This window comes from Cataglyphis hispanica, chromosome 16 (assembly GCF_021464435.1).
Source record: "Cataglyphis hispanica isolate Lineage 1 chromosome 16, ULB_Chis1_1.0, whole genome shotgun sequence".
NCBI lineage: Eukaryota > Metazoa > Arthropoda > Insecta > Hymenoptera > Formicidae > Cataglyphis > Cataglyphis hispanica.
In genome coordinates, this window is record NC_065969.1 from 4,153,921 (window position 1) to 4,174,005 (window position 20,085).

General features: G+C 37.9%; 2 protein-coding genes across 3 annotated transcripts in view; one reads left to right on the forward strand and one right to left on the reverse strand.

Annotated features, from left to right (window-relative positions):
* Positions 1-15,683, reverse strand: part of LOC126855503 (neurogenic protein mastermind) — a 141,716-nt gene extending 126,033 nt beyond the window's left edge. For both annotated transcript variants that reach the window (XM_050603208.1, XM_050603207.1), the window contains exon 1: positions 14,761-15,683. In XM_050603208.1, coding sequence (XP_050459165.1) covers positions 14,761-15,240 — 480 coding nt within the window. In that variant the 5' untranslated portion in view covers positions 15,241-15,683. The remainder of the gene's footprint in view (positions 1-14,760) is intronic.
* Positions 15,684-17,796: 2,113 nt separating this feature from the next.
* LOC126855524 (elongator complex protein 4) lies at positions 17,797-19,620 on the forward strand. Its single transcript, XM_050603269.1, has 6 exons — positions 17,797-17,914; positions 18,077-18,235; positions 18,315-18,350; positions 18,445-19,067; positions 19,136-19,348; positions 19,431-19,620. Exons 2-6 carry the CDS (start codon positions 18,094-18,096, stop codon positions 19,539-19,541), a joined length of 1,125 nt encoding a protein of 374 aa, XP_050459226.1. The 5' UTR covers positions 17,797-17,914; positions 18,077-18,093; the 3' UTR covers positions 19,542-19,620.
* The last annotated feature ends 465 nt before the right edge of the window (positions 19,621-20,085 follow it).

The window sequence follows — 20,085 nt, forward strand, 5'->3', positions numbered from 1 at the left end:
CGACGCAGTCGTAGAGCCGGCACAACCCTCGTGTCCCTTCCACCCTTATCCCTAGTGCCAATAACCCCGGTTCTTCTACTCTATTCTAGAGTTACATCATACGCGTAACTATAGGCGCGCTGCTATCATTAAATCAATAAATATCTGGCCCGTGTTGGGGATACTTGGCGGTTCTTATTTCGAAAATATGCCTAACGATACGGTAACCGCTTAACTTTTTAATCACATCGGAAAAATGTTACGTGCGCTCAAAGATCTTTTATTATCATCGATTAATTCGAGAGACGGGTATCGTTTGACATATTGAAAAATACGATATGTCATCCCAAACGTATGGCAACACGCAACCAACGCGTTCTTAAAATATACATTCTCTTGCGCATAAACGTGATATGTTAAATGATCTCGTGGATAAATTATCTTAAGCAATCGCTATATTACTAGATCGTGATATGACGTCGAGTAATCGCGCGCGTATAAATTGAAACTGTCAAGTTTTTACGCGAGATAGTCGACTCCCAGACTTATTCGCGTACCAGATAGACAGATTTTATAATTATGCAAAATTTATTCTACGTAAAAAAATCTGATTTTTACAATCTTCCATAAAGTGGCCATAGAACTGTGTTCCAACTTGTGCTTTTCATTAATTTTTAGCCTACCATTATTGATTGAATTTTGTATGATAATCTAAACATAAATTTATATTGTTTTGCTAATTAATTTTATGTTTTACTAATTGATTAAATAATTTACATTAATTATTTATTAATTAATTATTTACATACAATTATTAAATTAATTATATATTTACTAAGGTACAAAATATTTCCTGAAAATGTAATCGTAAGAAATCAATAATAATATAATTTGAGGATCACTGTCGCCTCCAAACCAAGCACCTCCCCGTATCATGAAACCTCTTTTTTTTTCTATCATCCCCTTGCATGTACCTTATTCACCGGCAGGATGCTACGGAATCGAGGCGATATATTCGCCATGTGAATCATATATGATGCCAACCCTACCTGAACATAAAACACTGCCGCAGATACCATATGGTTATGAGCGCGGCTTTTGTATGGTGGTTTAACCTCATTTCGCCAACTTTAAGACCGCCTATCGCGGGAGACGACATCGCTAGCAGGGACATAAAAACCAAGAACTAGGTCAACGATAATTTTCGAGTTGTGATACATGTTTATCTAGTAATAGACTCTACATGTGTATCCTTAACTCCTAAAATTATTCACATGTTACGTAATCATGTTATATAACGTAATAAATTAAATGTAATAAATAAAACATTTTTTCCAAAATTTGATCTTTTAATATATATTAAGAAAAATTTTAAAAATTTCAGGTTTTAAGAATATTAAAACTTAAACGGATTAGTATTCGTTTAGGTTTTAATATTCTTAAACGATTTAGTAATAATCTATATTTTATTTTGTCACATATCTCATAAACAATCGAGCAAATTTATGTAATCGATGAAAAGATCGCGCAAGATGCTAACAAAAAAGATTTGACAAAATTATTCATAACGCAAAAATAGTAGATATCTAGTCTATAGGAAATGTTAATACTTTTATTAAGCTCTAATTTCTATTAATAAAAAAAAAAAATAAAGAAAACATCATATTGAGCAAAAAGAAAATCTTAATCGGCTATAATTTGTTCGAGATAAGTGGAACACTCAGAAGGGGATCTTTTTTATGAAAATCTGGCAATCTCGTTAACGTAATATAATTCGCCAAATCCAGCCAGTCTCATATCTAATAATATCTACCTATCATGACAGAAATGAACACTTAAAAGGAGACTAACTACCGTATTACCGTGTCAAGAAACTGAACATGCGATAATGAGCATGCGCTGCATTTAACTCGACATAATCAACAAAAATTTTCGACATTGAGAATTAAATTTAAACACCAAAATAAAAATTAAAAAATTAAATAATTTTAATAATTATAAAGATTTTTTCATCAAGTATTGATACATTTTATTTTATCATAATTATTGTAATTATTATTAATTTATAAGATTAATTTTTTGTCACTTTTAATTGATTTTTCGTTATCTAGTAAAATAAAACGAATATCTCGCTGCTATCTCTTTATATATTTTTCTCTCTCATTTTTTAGGAAACTACTCTCTCTCTCTCTTTTTCTCTTTCTTATCTCAAAATAAATAAATTCATCTATCCTTCTACTTGTATAACGCGCCTGAAAATCGACAAGAATGATGTCTATCCTGCATTCCAGTCGCATTGTCTTCCTCTAACAAGCCTAACGTCTCATATATCATACGACAAGTTTATCGGACATACTGATTAGTTATCAAATAAAGAATTTTTAGAATTCCAAAATTTCTTCGCATAACAGCCAACCAGCATATATCCGATAAACTTATACGATAAATGAAATATCAGCTTATGACTAAGTTGAAAACCGCTGCGGAACGCTCAGCTGGAGCTCTCTGACACGAGGTACTCGCAGAGGAAGAGAGGGACGAAGAGATGGCAACAGCGCTCGACGGACGGGTGGCACCACTTCCCCGCGCACGCGAGCAAGCAAGCAAGCAAACACACACACATACACACATACACACACACACACACACACACATATTTCGAAGGAAGAGCAAAGGAGAGAGGAAGAAAGCAGAAGAGAAGCAAACGTGTTGAAAAGAGATAAACACACGTGTATTCGTACATTCGCATTCGAGGCCTGACACAGGGGGTTTAGTTGCGGGAAGTGAAAAGAGAGGAAAAAGGAAAGATAGGCAGAGAGCTCTACTGCAAGAAGGGAGAGAAACAGAACATAGAAACGAACGAGAGAGTGCATCGCATGAAATGTTACCGCACGCACGCACGCGCATGCGAACGAATATCTCACTCGATCCCTTCCCTCCTCCACGCGTTTCATATCTCTACGACGCGCGATTCCGTAACAATTGATGAACTTATCCGACGACACGTACGAGAGTCGCATCTGCCTCATTTAACGCGCTGTGAAAGAGTCCGGCGCCAGGAAGTTAAGCGGAGCCGATGGTCGCGCGAGCGATGGATATTTTTGCCCGATTCCTCGTGACGTTTTCTCCCCTTCACCGACACGTTGTTTCGAGAATCGCCGTAACGTGCAGTTTCCAACACACTCAAATATTAACTGTAAACTAGACTACAGGTCGATATATTCGTGAAAAGAAACACATTTCAGATTATGAAGATGTGCAGAATATCTTCTGTGTGTGAGGAATTTTGCTTGTTATATCAATTATTAATTTTTAACGTGATTTTTATTTTTTATGTATCTCTTCGATCACGCATATCTGAAATTAAGTATTAAAATTTTAATAAGACACCCAAGCATTACGAGAGCGCGCGTTTATCGGTGCCTCTCTCGTACGGATCTTTGTTACATCGCTCGTCTGGTAGAGAACGGAGAAAGTTTCCCGTGCGAGTCACGCAAAAGCGCGGGGGAATCATTGAAGACGACGGATGTGCAATGTATGAAGGTTACGCAATATCCGTTTTTACCGAAGCCGTCGATTGTTAAAAGAAAGGAAACCGCGGGGACCGTGATTATATTGTCGTTGCGTTAAAACGAAGGGGGAAGAATGAGGGGAGTGATGGCTTACTTATTAAACTGGCGATTTTATGCCAAGTGACCTGGTTTCGATTCAATGACAATAGGGAGAAATATATACGTGTAACGAAGTAGTTTGCATGCAAAGATTGTGACGAATTATGCGACATATGCGTTTCTATATCGTTCGATGACAATTCTTTTCCTTCGTGAAAAATTGATAATGATGATTATTACCGATGAACGATCGCGGGCAAATTTTTCAAGAACAGAAAACAGCAACAGAAATATAAATATACAAAGTGGATCCAAATCGTTCCGACCAGACTTTGAGATTTATAGGAAATTTAATTCTGAACAAAAAGTTTTCCATAAACATGGATCGAAAAATGCTTTCTTAAAAAGTTAGCGCCAAAAAATCTCTTAAAGAAGCATTTTTCAACCTATGTTATTTATCAGAAATTTTTTGTTTATGTTTATCAGAATTAAATTTCCTATAAAATCTCAATGTTTGGCCGAAACATTTGAGTCCATCCTGTATAATAGATCTAATATTCAATATTGTTCAATATTCAAAATTCATATTCAAAATAGATAAATTAAAAGTTTAATTATATAATAATAATCTAAAGGATAATTTTTTTTAGACAAAATTAGAATGTCAAAATTCAAATCAGTCGCTCCGTGTGTGACGGGACTCACGGATCGATATTAACGGCTGAATTATTTCCTCAAATGTTAGTCATGTAATAGCGAGCGAAATAGCGAACCTTATTTATCATTCAAACGATAACTTTGTAATTCGCGGTGCTCGACGGTTTCTGTATCCGCATGTGAAATTATTAACATCGTTAACGAGTATTCAGTGTAAACGTGAACTAAATTCGCGCATAGAGATTCGACTATAATTTTCACTCTGACTTTACGCTTGCGTAATGATGGGTCGAATGTTTTAGTGTTATACACAGTGATAATTAAAGCCCGGCTAATTTCTTTGTTTTCAGAATCTTGTCCAGCATTACGAAACGGTTATCAATTAAATTCTGAAACATTCTGCATAAAAATTATGGGTAAATTAAATCCGAGAGGAGTATTATACATGTCGTTCGTCTCATTTGTATATCTATTTTCATAAGTATCATACATATGTAAGAAGAACCCATAAATGATAAAAGAGTGAGGAATATATTCGGGATTCAGGATGACAATTGCATTATTATTCCGACGGTATCCCCTACAATGGCGATGCTCTTCCTTCCTCGCTTTGATTCCGTCAGAAGAACCCAACATGAATACGCGTAACAAAGAACTCACGCTGAGCAGCTTGAATTGAGACTGCATTGTCTACATTTGTCAGTTCGATTTTTTTTTGATGCAGAATAGACGTTGTTATGTCGAGAAATCCCAAAAGTGTTCTAAACGACGGAATAAAACCATGTGGTCAACGACCACAAAATCTTTTTCTCGACTGTATTATATATATATATATATATATATATATATATATATATATATATATATATATAATACATATAATTGAATTACATATATCTTGTCAATTATCATTCAAAATTTTTGGAAGCATTTTTTTTCTAATATATGTGTCAAACAATGTGTAATTGGTTTTTAAATTTCAAATAAACTTCAGCCAACAGAATCTTTATCGCACTTGCGGTAATTTAAATATTCGGTATTGATCATTTCACAAATTCACTGTAATAAAATGTTCGATGAGAAAAAAATTTTCAGCAAAGTACCTAACATATCACGTATATTTTTTTTCCAAATCCTGTTTCACGATTGTCGGGCTAAAAGATTTCTAATTAAAGTTTCTAATTAACTGGTTTCGCGACGTACGTATAAATACATATATATAATTGTATTTATATCTTGCACGGACATCAATGCTGCTGCATTATTGCCGGCGTAACTTCATCTGCGCGTAACGTGTTTCGTCATCCTGGCGCGCGCGATGGATTCTGTATTTTTTTGCCATTAAAACGTACATCACTAGGCGCGGTAATGAAAGTCGCGCGCGATAGAAGTCGCGGCGCACCTGGCGCGATAAATCGTTGCACGTCGGTTGCAACGCGCAGCGATCCTTTATTGTGGAACATTTATTTTCTTCATATATGATCTCGGAGAGTGGATGGACACGTTAACGCGCTCTCCCAGCTGTGTGTCTATAAAGTGGTTATATTTTTTTTTCTCTTTTTCGCGCGCGAAAAGCGTTTGTTTGAAAAATTTCGACCATCATAACAATCGTACACAAATAATATCTGCATTTTTTTAAAATCACGATAGTTGCGGATATAATTAATTGTGAATCGAATAAAATGATGATGAAGTAAACCGATCGCTATCAGCATTCTTTAAGGGAGCCGATCTCTCAGCTCTTCGCCGGAGATATCGTATTCATGAACGCATGAGCCATCTAACTTGTACGTGACCGGCCAGATTAAACCTGTCGCTCATTACTCGAGAGCGAGCCATGTGTCCGCGAGTGAATAGCCGAGTGGAGATACCGGCGGAATGTATACGGGGGTCACCCGGCGCTTAAAGCCCGTAAAATTTATGTTAGTATCTCGTACAAGTTTAGCTTGGCCCGTATATAAAAATGTCAGTCTATGTTATTTTTATGATATATCGCTTTTTATACGAAAAGCAGTTCTTTTAAAGTGTGCGAGACGAGAATCGATTTCAAGCTGCATGGATATCGTAGCAAAATCGCATCGTAAAGGCCGTTAAACGCCGGTTAGTCGAAATCGGTGTTAAAATGGACGATGATACGTTTTTCGAAGCGACTACGAGATCTGGAAAGCCTCAAGGCCGCAGAAAAGGGATCGCCCGAAGCTGTATGCGTCATACGTCCGGAATGTAACACCCTCCGTCTTGTCGGAGCGCAGCCGTAAAGGGGCAAACGTCTTGGCGGGCATTATGATTCGACCGGTCGACGCGACGCACAAACATCGCTGTGGCTGCCGCTCTCGACGCGTGTGTCTGGTCGTGTTTCGCACCCGTAGAGAGACGCACATTTTCGGTACCCCGACGTTCACCGGTCCGTGTTTCATCGGCGGGGGATTCGCTCCCGTGTTTATTGTGTGCCAAGGAGAGGCCACCCAGTCGAGAGAAAGATAGAGACTCGTCGTCGCTCACTCGACGATCATCGGACAAACGCTCACATATGTACGAACGAGAGAAGACCGAACTCTCGCGCGCACACACGCACTCACGCACTATACGATGAACGTGCTCGTTTTCGAGATCTCGCCAATGACCCACGAACGTCCGAGAGACGAGCAATTCTCGGAACAGCGGATGCATTTCGAGGCTTTTGTATTGTGTTTTGCACTTTGGTCACGGTTGAGGGACACCGGTGGAAAATCTCATTCGAGAAAATAGTCCCATTCTTATTTCATTTTATAATACAAAAACCGTTATCACGATCCATTTTCCATTCTCTAAAAATGAGATTTTTTGGCGCTAACTTTTTAAGGAATTATTTTTCAACCTATGTTTATGGGAAATATTTCGTTCAGAATTAAATTTTCTATAAAATCTCAAAGTCTAGCCGGATTGGGTCCACCCTGCATGTCATATAATATCGTCGACAATTTTCCTCGCTATATTATCGAAAAGAAAAAGTTAACTGCAAATTTTGCGAGAGACAACATTATTTCTCGCTAATTGTAAACAACATCTGTAGAGAATGTTTTTCCTAAACATCTTGAAATAAATTTACGGCTTACCACATAACAATAAAGAGTAACTGCTATGCCTTGTTTTACGACGTACTCTTCCTCCCTTACCTGGGACGATGGCCAACGTGCGCGCGCTTTCGCGAAAGATCGCGAGACCGACCGGCTGCGTGGTAAACGTGATTATAACCACGCTCGCGCGATTCGCTCGTAAACATAATCAAGCCGAGGCAATACTGCGTTCGACTCGTTCCGAAAGACGCGACCGGCATGTCCGGGCGGAACCGCTTGGGTGGTCGGAACACACGACCACGAATTCCGTTCCCCGAAGCGTTCCGAGAAGGCCCGTTACATATCTCATGCGCGTAACGTCGCATTGGCATATCCCAAATCCCGCGAGATGCGCCGAAGCGACACCCTTGCTCTCATTAAAGCGATAAATGAAAATGAAAATCGGAAACATCTGTTCCAACACTGTAATTTCGTTCCCATTCTTGTCGACTCTTTGATTCGCGTTCGAAGAGAAAGAGGATTGTTACATATAAAATGTTTTATATAATTTTTTAAAAAAATATATGCGACAATCTAATGCGTAAAAAGTTATGAAATAATTTTTTACATTAATTGTTATGATAAAAATATCATTTTTCTGAACGCGGAAATTAATGAATTAATGATAAGCTCGATGTATATTTTTATTTTATTTTGTAATATTCGAAACTGCACACAAAGTGTCATGGTTTTCTCTCTTTCTCTCTCACTAAAAGTTCGCGATATTCAAAGACAATGATAGCAGTGTTATTATCACGCTTAAAGCGGCTATTAAGAATAAGTTACGGTTTAAGTGTAATTATACGCTTCTTGTGAGACAACTTTGTGAGATTTTACAGAATGTTACACGCATGCGTTCCATGACAAGCATTTTCGACTATATATTGACGGTGCCGATAACTAGCGTAATAACACCGATAACGGCTGACTGGTACTTCAAGTAGCCACTTTGAAAAAGAAGTTTTATCTACGGATGTGCGATAATTTGTAAATTCTCGAGACGTCTTCTCGAACTTCGCTCGACAAAGCGGATCTCTGTGTCTTCTGGTAATAATTTGTGTCTTCTGGAAGCGCTTCCTTGAACGCTATTGGTAAGCTCGCGCGTATATACAATTTCGATTATCGCGCAAACATCGTGTTGGCCGATGTAGCCTTGAAATTTCTGCGAATCGAACACAAGGCAATCTGCATTTCACAAAGATAACGCTTCAGCGAGTCGCTGTGATGGCGACTTGAGGTTTTTTTATCAAAGTTTTAACGAAGCGAAACCGTTATCGTTCCTATTAACAAAACTTATCCATTGGATAAAAATTTGTGACTTTCACAATACCATGTATATTATGCGCGAAGTATAATAAAAAGTGATAATAATGGAAATTCTACGAATTTGCATTTTAATTAATTATGTAAAAAATACAAAATAATTATATATTAGCATATAATAAAAAAATGTTGAATATTAAATGTTGAATTTTTTATTTGATATCAAAAGAAACAAAGAAATGAATGAATATAATTTTTAAATCCCTCGTGCATCTAACAATTAAATGTCAGGATGCAACAGCAAACGAATCCTGAGACCGTTATGATAACACTTGATCGTTATCGTCGACTTGCAGCTTAGTCATCTTATGAATGGTATTTCATAAGAAATTTCGTTCGTCATCGTCCGCGTATAACGTATAATGCGATGAGAACCGCTGCGATTCAATTGGACGCGCGCGATGCAAATCGTACACATAGAAAAATGTAGCATCATCGGATACCACCGCTTCTATCCATTTTTGTCATCGTTATGTCCTGTCAACTTGTCGTCCAAGGTTGCGACGATACCGATTTGGCAGAGACGCGCGTTTCGCGGTCATGAACGGACGCGATCGTAGGTGGAACAAAAGTCCGAATGGTCTTTATTCTTTTTTTTTATCATCCTCGTGACAAAATCATTTCTTCTTTTCACGACCGTGTGCTTATCGCCTCGTTTCCGTATATAAAATTTTTCGCAAAAAATAGTTTAGATATATAGAGTAGTCCATCATCTATCTCGATTTTCATTTCTGTTATGAATTGACTGAATTAGAGACAATAGTTTAATAAATTTGTAATATTTGATTTCTCGAACAAAATTATAAATTATTTTACTAATAAAATAATCCTGGATTTCATATTAAGGATTTCCGGATTAAAGGATTCGTATCCTTCAGCATACAAAGAATTTAAAGCCGGATACGAGATATCCTTGAGACTATCCTATGTATAAAAAAGGATAGGCCCGCCTAGCATTTAGCAGTCACATTACAGATTCGAGCAAAACGGAGAAATAAATCCGATTCTTATGAACAGACGCTCAGAGACGAGTGACCGAGATGCCTATACGGTGTCCTAAATTGTCGGTGGGCGTCCGGGCTAATGGGTTGTAATGAGAGTTGTCGGACTAGCATAATGACTATGCTGAAACGAATGTTAAGTTCTCTCGATCGACTTGAAGGGAAACATTTTCGATGAAAAAGAAATAAGAACGCGTGTGCAACGGGCAACAAAAAATTTTGGATCCTGACAAATTATTATTTATTTGGTCGGTAAGAGAATAAGATCTTTCACGATTGGTCCGTGTAATATTAGATAGACGAACGAGACGCTTTTTATAATCGTTTCCCTACTATATCCGTTTCTTATAGTTCTTTTAGTAGCAAGCAAAAAGACAAATAAAATAACAGCAAATTTGATGCATCATCAGAAAAAAATTCTTGGTTTGAATATCCGACAATCAAATGCAAAAAAAAAACAATCGCAATTGTATTTTCTTTAGTACAAATTTTTATATTATCTGATATTAAATATTTATTTGACACACGAGAGCTTACATAAAAAAAAATTATGAGAGAAAGAGTTTAACATTTAATGAAATTAAAAGATTATGAGATCTCTTTACTTATTAATTTTCCACAGATTCTAACTGCAATACAATAAGATAAAAATATGCAAAATAATTTGTATTATCAACAATAAAAAAAATAATTTTGTTAAATATAAATTATCAAAATTACATAACTTAAATTATTTAATTAAATATCCTTTTTTCTTTTCGATGATAAAAATCAAGATATTTATTCTTAAATCGGAATAGTATCTTGTAGTAAAATGTATTGAAAAACTATATATAGAGTTATTAGTCGAGCGCTTTCAAGGTGAAAGAGTCTTGATTAAAACAACAGTGTCTCCTTCGAGAAGATGAGTGTCGCTGCAACTGATCTCGCCGGTCTCGTTCGCCGTTCAGCAAGTGACTCACTCTCGAGGTAGCGTCAGATAAGAACGCGAACAAATAACCTCGAGTCTTTTTCTCGCGTGCACCGATTGCGGGATACAGTTCCCGATACAGTCGCCGATTGAGCACCACTGGTGCCGATCTAGTCGGAGTGGCATCCTTCGTGTCGCGAGCCACGACTCCCTCTGACACGTGTCATTCGTGGCACCGGACGGCTTTGAATAAGAACGAACAGCGGTCAAACGACAAAACGATTTCGTATATGTCCCGCCCGTTAAGAACCGATCTTGTTACTCAAAAAAATTGGAGAGAGAACTGTGAATTTTCTTTTTATATTATTGTAGAGAATATGTTGAAATAAATTTAACGATATTGTCACACAGAAGTTATTTTTATTCATATTTAATGTGAAAATCGCGTAATATTGGATGTCACATGTCTTCTGCTCACATGAGTCAGATCTTATTTAAACTTGATAAATTCCTATTAACGTCACAGAGAATCAGAGACTAAACGATATTATTTAAATTCTATCCATGATTTTTTTAAATATTTTCTGAATTTTTAATGCACGATAATTCCTTGTCGCAATGTGATTTGTTATTTGTACTCTGATAAAATCAATATATTAATAACTCGATGAAAGTAAAATTCTATGAAACTGTAATCTTATATAGACAATATTCCGATAAAAATTATCGAGATGGAAAATATTTTGAACTTGTTGCGAGTAATGAAGGATGATAACTCTGCAATAATATTTACTTGCATATTACTTCTCTATTCTTACGCGATTAAAACTAATACTTCGATTAATTATTCCATATATCAATAATATTCTCTACAATATTATAAAAAAGATATATACATGAAGAAAAGTTTATTCGAGAGCCTCAAAAGATGGCTTTAATTTTCGAAATAAAAATTCCCTTAAAACAGTTAAAGTTTTTTTTTTTATAATCTTCTATTACTGCCTTATTATCGCGCAAGTAATCGTGCAAATCGTTTCGCTGAATCTGATATTATCACACATAAAAATATCGACAGCTAATCTCTTACATAATACACGCGCGATCATTTTTTAGATTCGATATATAAATTGGGACACGCGAATCGAGCGGCCGAAAGGCGCTTCTAAATCTGGTTCACCGCGATTAGCTTCTCTCGACGGAAATCGTGATTCCCATAGCTTTCCCCCATATCTCGTGGTGATAATGGTCCCGCCATTGTTCGCGGCGCGTTATGAATGAGCGGACACGCGGGACACGCAGCCCTACGCGTCGCGAACACGCGCGCGTACTCGAGCCTAGAGTCGAGCGAGAATGAGAAGGAAGAAAAAAAAAAAAGAGACGAATCGTGCGAGAAGATGAAACCGCGCGAGTGCGCGCGATTATCGACGATCTTGTTGCATCGCATCGGATAGTGTTTCCTGTCGATTCCCTCTCTCGCAATCTCCTCGCGTACTTCACGTTTTGTCGCACGATAACTCGCTATCACTCGGATAGTCGGAACATCGGTGTGGTGTCATTTTGTTCCTCTCGAGAAAAAGTGATTTTGTATCGATTAGAATGTTTAAATAAACTCGAGGTAAATTTGTGAAAATTATGACCTTGATTACAAAATCGACAATAAGGAAAATGTTTGCAATAGAGAAAGTAAAAAAAAATTGTCTTAAATAATCGGCTTTTCATATAATCAATTTAATTTTGTTAAAGTTGCTCTCAAATATTAAGTGATATATATGTGAACCATTTAACGAATTCCGATTGGTGTAAACGTGAAGTTTCCAGTTTCTTATTAAGCAAGAAAGGAAGGAAATTGTCTTTTACAGACAATTCTGAAACAATCGTTGTATCTTCGTTATAAAGTTTAATCACTTCATTAATTGTAAAAAACAAATCAAGAATATACTGTAACAAATGTTAAACATTACATAAAGAATAAGTCAATATAATATAATTACACTTATAATATAATTACAATTATTGTTGTGTAATTTTTAACATTTTCTTACAATATACGAATAAGGATACAAATTTTTGCGGTCTACGATTTCGAATTTCCGTCAATCTTTATTGATAAACACTCCCGAGATATTTCCGTCTTTGCATGTATATCATGGTGAATCTTTCATGCGATCATGCGAGTTAATTATATCGACTTGATAACAATTTCGTATGACGCGAGTGTGTTACCTATCACCTTTATAGCTGACGACGATTCGTATAGGACGGGTGTGTACACGTCACATTACACACGTACAACACACATCGATGACCCAACGTCATCCGATGTGGGGAAGTTGTTATCGTTCATCTTTGCACGCGACATTTATAACGTACACCCCGATGACGTTCACATTTACGTATTACTTAATATCACACGCTCTGGTACGTTGACAACATAATAGTTATGGTAAACAAAACAAAAAATATGTTCCAACATATCTTTATCTTGTCAATTTTGCTTTCAACAAATTATTTTAAGTTAAATTTTAAAACAATTTCAGTTGAATAAATGATAAATTCAATGAGCAATGCATCGCGAAAAATGTGTAAATTTATTACGTCAGTCTTTCATCACATATATAAATTAATCACACTCATTACATATTTTTAATAACTCCGACCACTTATTTAATACCTGTTAATTTTTAAGCTGTAATTTTATTATGTTGGCTTTAAAATTATTTATCTTTATTTTTTTCTGGAAAAAAAAAAAAAAATTCTTTTCACTTTCAATAGTAATTTTAATGACACGATATCCGAGAATGTAAATTTTCTGGAGCTAATCAGAGAAATAATCAAACCGATGAATATTTGACATATTCAACGACATTCGTTATTTAATCGAGCTGACGGAAATATTCTTTTTTCCGAACGAAAGATATTTGCACGTGGCATGCAACGGTCTCTACGTAAACATTTTGCGCGAACGTTCGTGACAATGATATTACGCGTAGCAAGGATCGTAAGAACGCCCCTGCATTGACGTAAAGCCAAGGTTAATACAGGGACGTCTCGAATCGAACGCCTACGGGTAACTAGTGCGGGCGCGACCTACGACCTTAACGATCCACGTGTCCACCTGTTCCGTCTCGATTTCAACGCCACGTTAAATTCATTGATTTATTCGATGAACGCAATAGAAGCGCGCGATTAATTGGCACGGTCAAATAAAAATATTGCGAAGTTGTCTTTTATTCAATTTCTAGCAGAGCATAAACTAGTTTCCTCTTTAATTATACGCTTGCCCGAACACTACGAGTAGTTATTGTTTCTTAGAAATAAATAAAATTGTTATTTGGAAACAAAATTGTCTCTTAAATGCATTGGTAAAATTTATAGTAGGGGTGCGTTGTTTTATAAATCTTATATAAAATAATTTTTAAATCTAAAAAAAAATATATCTAAAATATTTACATGTTTTATATACATCATTTTGTTTGAATACCACATGATTATTTTTTTCTTATAGCTCAAAACAGTTTTAGAAGTAGATTTCTCGAGTAATATGGTGACATTGAAAAGTGAAACGCTGTTCGAGAAAACGTCACACAGCTTATCTTCAATGTCATCGTCCGAGCTGATAAGAGTACTGTTCGCATATACAATAACCGATGCGATTCGATGCTTTAGATTAATTCTGTCAATACCCATATATTTATCCCCATTTCTTGGATACCCACATATATCTCGAATACTATTCGGGTAATACGTGAATTCAATTAACGGTTGAGTATACAGGAATGGCACAATCGTTTTCGTAAAATCGGAGGCATTTTTAGATTTTTGGAGAAAGAAAAAAAAATAATTTGATTATTCGAATATTGTTAGAAATACTTAACTCCAGCGTTTGAGGATATATTTGAATTTTCCGAGCATAAACGGTATATTGAATACATCGGACATGTTCATCTACTGCGTGACGCGAAGAGCGTCTCACTCATGCACGTTTCCACCTCCAAGGTGAGGAAGTTCGATAGAAAAGGAAGGAAGGAAGGAAAGGAAGGGAAGGAGAGACGCCGCTGACTTTGTAACAACTTCGAATTCCCACAACGGCGTAGACACACCTACGCTTGCCCGATACGATAAAGACGGGCAGAAAAAAAAAAACGAAGAAGACAATATAAGAATAAAAGAGACGAAGGACTCACCATGTGAACGTTGGAGAGTCCGACCGAGTCGTTCTGCTTCTTGTCCGTCTTCTTGGCCTGCCGCTTTGCCTTGCTCTCTAGGAAGCGTTGCTTCAGCACCTGGGTGTCATATGTGTTCTGCTCGCACAATCCGTTGAAGCTCTGATCGAACCTGGGGATGCAGTCGGTCTGTCTGCGGCGATAACTCTCGATTCTGCGTCGCAAACGGTCCACGACCGCCTGCCTCTTCGGGGTGAGCACCTCACCCATACCGGGTGCTTGACCCATTTGTTGTTGCTGCTGTTGCTGAAGATGCAACTGCTGTTGACCGCCTATACCTAGCTGACCAGCGTTCAACTCGTGGATCGCAGATTGACCGAGGACGTTGCCGGCGCCGGGTACGTTACCGGTGTGCCCGTTCGGGCCCTGGCCCGCGCACACGGAGATGGTGCCGGGGGGGCCTTGCGGGGGCTGACGGGGCAGGAGCCCCCCGGCCTCCATACAGCCCCCTAAATCCACCGCAGGATAAGCCAGTTCTCAATTAAAGCCACCGAGGTGGTCGTTGATAACGCGCGATGCCGGCCGCGCGACCTCGTCGTCCTCTACCACCGGCTGCACCGTTGTCTGCGTGCCAAGCATCCTCCAATCCGCTGGCGTGTCGATGATCGTTCCTGACTTCCGACAGGGAAGCATCTGGTCGCGTATCAATCGCGCACTCGGGGCGCCCCCGGACTTGACCGCGGTCAAGATCGATGCTCCGTCCTTCGCGAGATTCCTTTTAAAAGAACGACGCACTTGCTGTCAGAGTAAATATCCCAATGAGAAAGAGATACCCTTACAACGGCGTGACAAATGTAACGGTTACGACGGAGATTCCAGAGTTTACCGCATACACATACACACTCGCGAAATCTCCCGCGCAATACGCGTATCGTGACGCGATGATGCCACCGGCGCGCGGCGTCGACGCGACTCGTCAATGAACGCGGCGCGTTCCGCCTTTTGTTCGTGATCCACGTGACCGCGCGCGCGATAGTGCGCGCGTCGTCGCACAGCCCGCTCACCAAACTCTGCTGTGCTCAGTGTGCTCTCCTTCCTTCGATATTATTTCGAAACTCCGCACGAATATGATTATCGCGTCCCGCGCGTCTCGATCGAGCCAGTTACATTCGCGCAGATAAATTCACGCGGCTGTATTTAGCGCCGTGATGTAGAGAAGCGCTATATTCAATTCGAATGTGCGCGCTTGAATTTTGTCATATTTATATTCACGCGAAAAGTTTATGATATATATATTATATATACGCACGTGTAATACATGCCACTTTGAGTCCGATATTGTGCCAGAGTCTGCTCGAAATATCGGGTTCACAACTGTCACTCTCGACAATGCGCGCAACAGAAGATTTGACGACGGTGGGACGGAAGGTTCGCCGCGCGCGACTAACTTCTCGATAAGAGCCCGCTCGAGTCCTTTCTCTCGTTCGCTTCTTCTCACTTTATCTCACGGGCGCTCGTGTTGTCCCTCTCTCGTTCATTCGTTCTCCGTTTCTCGCTTCCTCTCGCGTGTATTGCTCTCGTCATGGAGATGCTGGCGTAAGAAAGAGGGGAGGGATGGGGACCACCGCGACACACACGAGCCTTTCGCGGCTTCGCACAACCGGGGATCTCCTTCACTGTGAATTTAGTCGCATTTCTCTACGCTTTTCCATGCACAAATATCTTTTCGATATTATCGACACGTCCAACGATCGTCGTTAGATGAAGGAAACACACTGAGTAAACACCGACGCGACGCTAGGTATTTACAGCAGATTTGTTCGGTGCGTCGAGAGCGCTGGACGTCACAACAGGTAGTTGAGCGAGGGCAGCGTGCTGCCGCTTGTCCGGAGAAAGAGAAGAAAAGAGAGCGGGTGGGAGCGAGAGGTCGTCAAACGGCACCGCGCAAGAGAGACGCCCTCTATCGAATAGAACGAGAAGGAAACATACGGCGACGAACGGCTGGTTGAGAGAGGAGAGGGCGTGCGCGCGCGCGAAGAAGGAGAGAGGTCGGGAGCGAGAAGGAACGAGAGATCGTAGAAGACGGTTGCGAAGAAAGAGAGGGAAACAGAGCGGGTTCCAACGTTCGGCCGAGTTCCTCCTGCGCGCACTCGCACGAGATGCAGCTTCAAGTTCGTCGCGCGCGCGAGAAACGACGATAAGTTGTTCTCTTCACCTTTCTCCGGAATTTATCTTTTTTCTCATCGCGCTATCCCGTTCTCTTCTTGCGTGTTTCCTTTTCATGTCGCTTCTCTCTCTCTCTCTCTCTCTCTTGTCTCTTGTTACTCCAAGATCGAGCACTCCGCGATCGATGATCTCGTTATTTCGAAGCGAATATTGCCACGAACGCGCTTGCTCGCGAGAAACATTCCGGAATTCATGAGAGTCGTTTCCGCGCTACCGAGCGTCGTTCAGCCGATGCGCCGGTTGACACGCGCGAAATTTGTTTTTCACGCAACACGATCGTTGTACAATCCGACGTACGCCGTCGCGCATTCCGATCGTGCACGTTACGCGGATTTCGTTCACTGAATACACACACAATCCAGATCGTCGCGGATAAATCACATACCATCGAGCATTTGCATCAAACGCGGCCGCGCGCGGGTGATCGTTCCAAACAATTGCATAACCTAACTTCACTCGTGTCGCGCATACACGCACGCAAGCGCGCGAGCGCGCCTCTTGACGCAGCTGACTCGATGTTGCTTCGACGATCTTCTCTTTGTCTTTCTCTGTCTCTGTCCCTGTCACACAGATGCTCGCGCGCGATCGCATCCGGCAACGAAACGAAGAACCGCGCGCTCAGTACTTGCTTCTATCGAACGCGCGATGCCATTAACAGAACTGCGCGTAGGGATAGAACGAGTACATGTATCGTTCAAACGGCGAACCATAATTACTGCCGCCGCAACGCGATCGCACTCTGGTGACGATGTGGAAAACCGCTAGAAACGTCAGCTGTCGATCATTTTCATTTAACGTAGTGCCATCACTTGACTGATATCAAAACTACGTTGTATAACAATCGATTATAGGATAATGATTTCCAAAATCTCGACAAAATATGTGTAACGCGTGAACTTAATCTAACCTAACTTATTCTAAAATAATCTGTGTACATATTGACATACAGGTGAACGATAATTTTTGTTATACTTATTTATATGCTTTTAATAAAGATATAAAATTCTAATAAATATAAAAAATGTAATTGTTGTGATATTTCTAGATAAAATATAATGTAATAAATATTTTTTAGTTAAACTGTATATATAAATGTTAAATTACTTTTCAGATAATACTTATATACAAATGGCTTCAGGCACAAAAGAGATGATAACCGAAACAACAAAAGTTAAAACTAAATTTCCAATGATACCAGGCACAAAGCCATCTATAAGAAATGCACAATTGCTTATTTCAACAGGGATAATTTCATTAGATAATATAGTAGGTCTGTGTGTACATGCTATTCTGTTTTTTTTTTTTTTATAAGATAATCATTCTTCTATAATTTTAGTTATCTTTTTTAGGTGGAGGTTTACCCATTGGTTCAATACTTTTAATTGGTATATATTCAAATAAATTTATTGCTTTTAAAATAATCTATGTAAATTTTGTAAATATTTTGCATATAAACTACATATACGATTAAAATTACAGAAGAAGACAAGTATGGTCTCTATGCTAAAACTGCATTAAAATACTGTATGGCAGAAGGAATAGTTACATCTCAACCTATATTAATTGCCTCACAAGATGTCCAACCTTCTCAATTTGTATCAGAATTGCCAGCAGTTATAAACGATTCAGATTTATATACAAAAACTATAGATAATGCAGATGAGCAAATGAAAATTGCTTGGCGATATCAAAATATGAAAATAATAGACTCGTCTCCTATGGCAAATCAAATCTTTGGTCATTACTACGATCTTACAAAACCAATGCAACAAGATCTTTTAGAACAAGCAGATATAAAACAATGGTATGAAAATAATTTACAGTGGCAAAATAATCTATTTGAAAACACTGCATACACTGACTTGTTAAATACCATTCAAGAAACTTTACACAATGGTCAATATTTTATCTCTGAAACAACAGAAAAGAAGAAAATTTTAAGAATTATCATACATTCCCTGGGATCAAGATTATGGCTTTCTGATACAGAGAAATCTTCAAATCGAGATTTGTTAAAGTTTTTATATTGCTTCAGAGCACTTTTGAGAAATTCATATGCAGTTGGTGTAATAACAGTTCCAATTAGTAATTTTGACAACACTGTAAGTTTTGAAAATTAATTTCTATTAATTTCTAGTAATCAATTTTATAATGTACATTTTTTTTTTAGGATGCTGTCATTGAGAGAATTGAACATGTGTCAGACATAGCAGTCAGATTAGAATCATTTGCAGGATCTGTCAAAGAGACCAATCCATTGTTCAAAGATTATCATGGTCTTTTGCATATTGAAAAATTGTCTGCATTAAATACATTGGCACCTCGCTGTGCAGAATTTAGAGATTTAGTGTTTAAATTACGTCGTAAAAAATTTGTCATAGAAGTTAGTCAAGTTTATAGTTTTGATTAATTAAGTTTCATATTGATATTAATATGAATTTTTATGCTATTTCTTTTGTCTTTAGGTTCTCCATTTGCCACCTGAATTTGAGCACACAGCACAACGGGAGCAAGATGAGACAGTATCCTCTAGTGGATGTATGAGTGGATCTCATAAAAATATATTAGAGTTCTAAGTTTGAATTTTATAAAAATTTGAATTTGGTAAGTTAATATATATTTATGTCTATTTTAATCAGAATAAAGATTTTACAATTTATTTTACAAGATATTTTACAATTTTGATTCTATTCTGTCATCTAATATATTCTCTATAAAAATATGCACAATTATTTCTGCAATTATTACAGCTTTTATCTCTTACTAATCTCATTATTTTGAATATTTGATACATCATCTTCAGAATGATGTAATTATTTTAGAATGATTATTATGCAATTGATAACGATATTAAAAGAGTGAAATATTGATTAAATTATTATTTATTTCTTATTAAATAATAGATATTATAGGTTTAGATTATATGTATTGTCAATATTCATATTCACATCATTCCGCAATCTTTCACTTTTATCTTTAATATGTATTTGTCGAAATGGCTTTTTTCTTATATTTAGTAACACATGATCTATGATATTTCATGTCAAAAAGAACTTGTGACTTGGGGATGTTATATAGAATATTTCAAATTAGAAGGCATCGATTATGAGGTAAAATGCT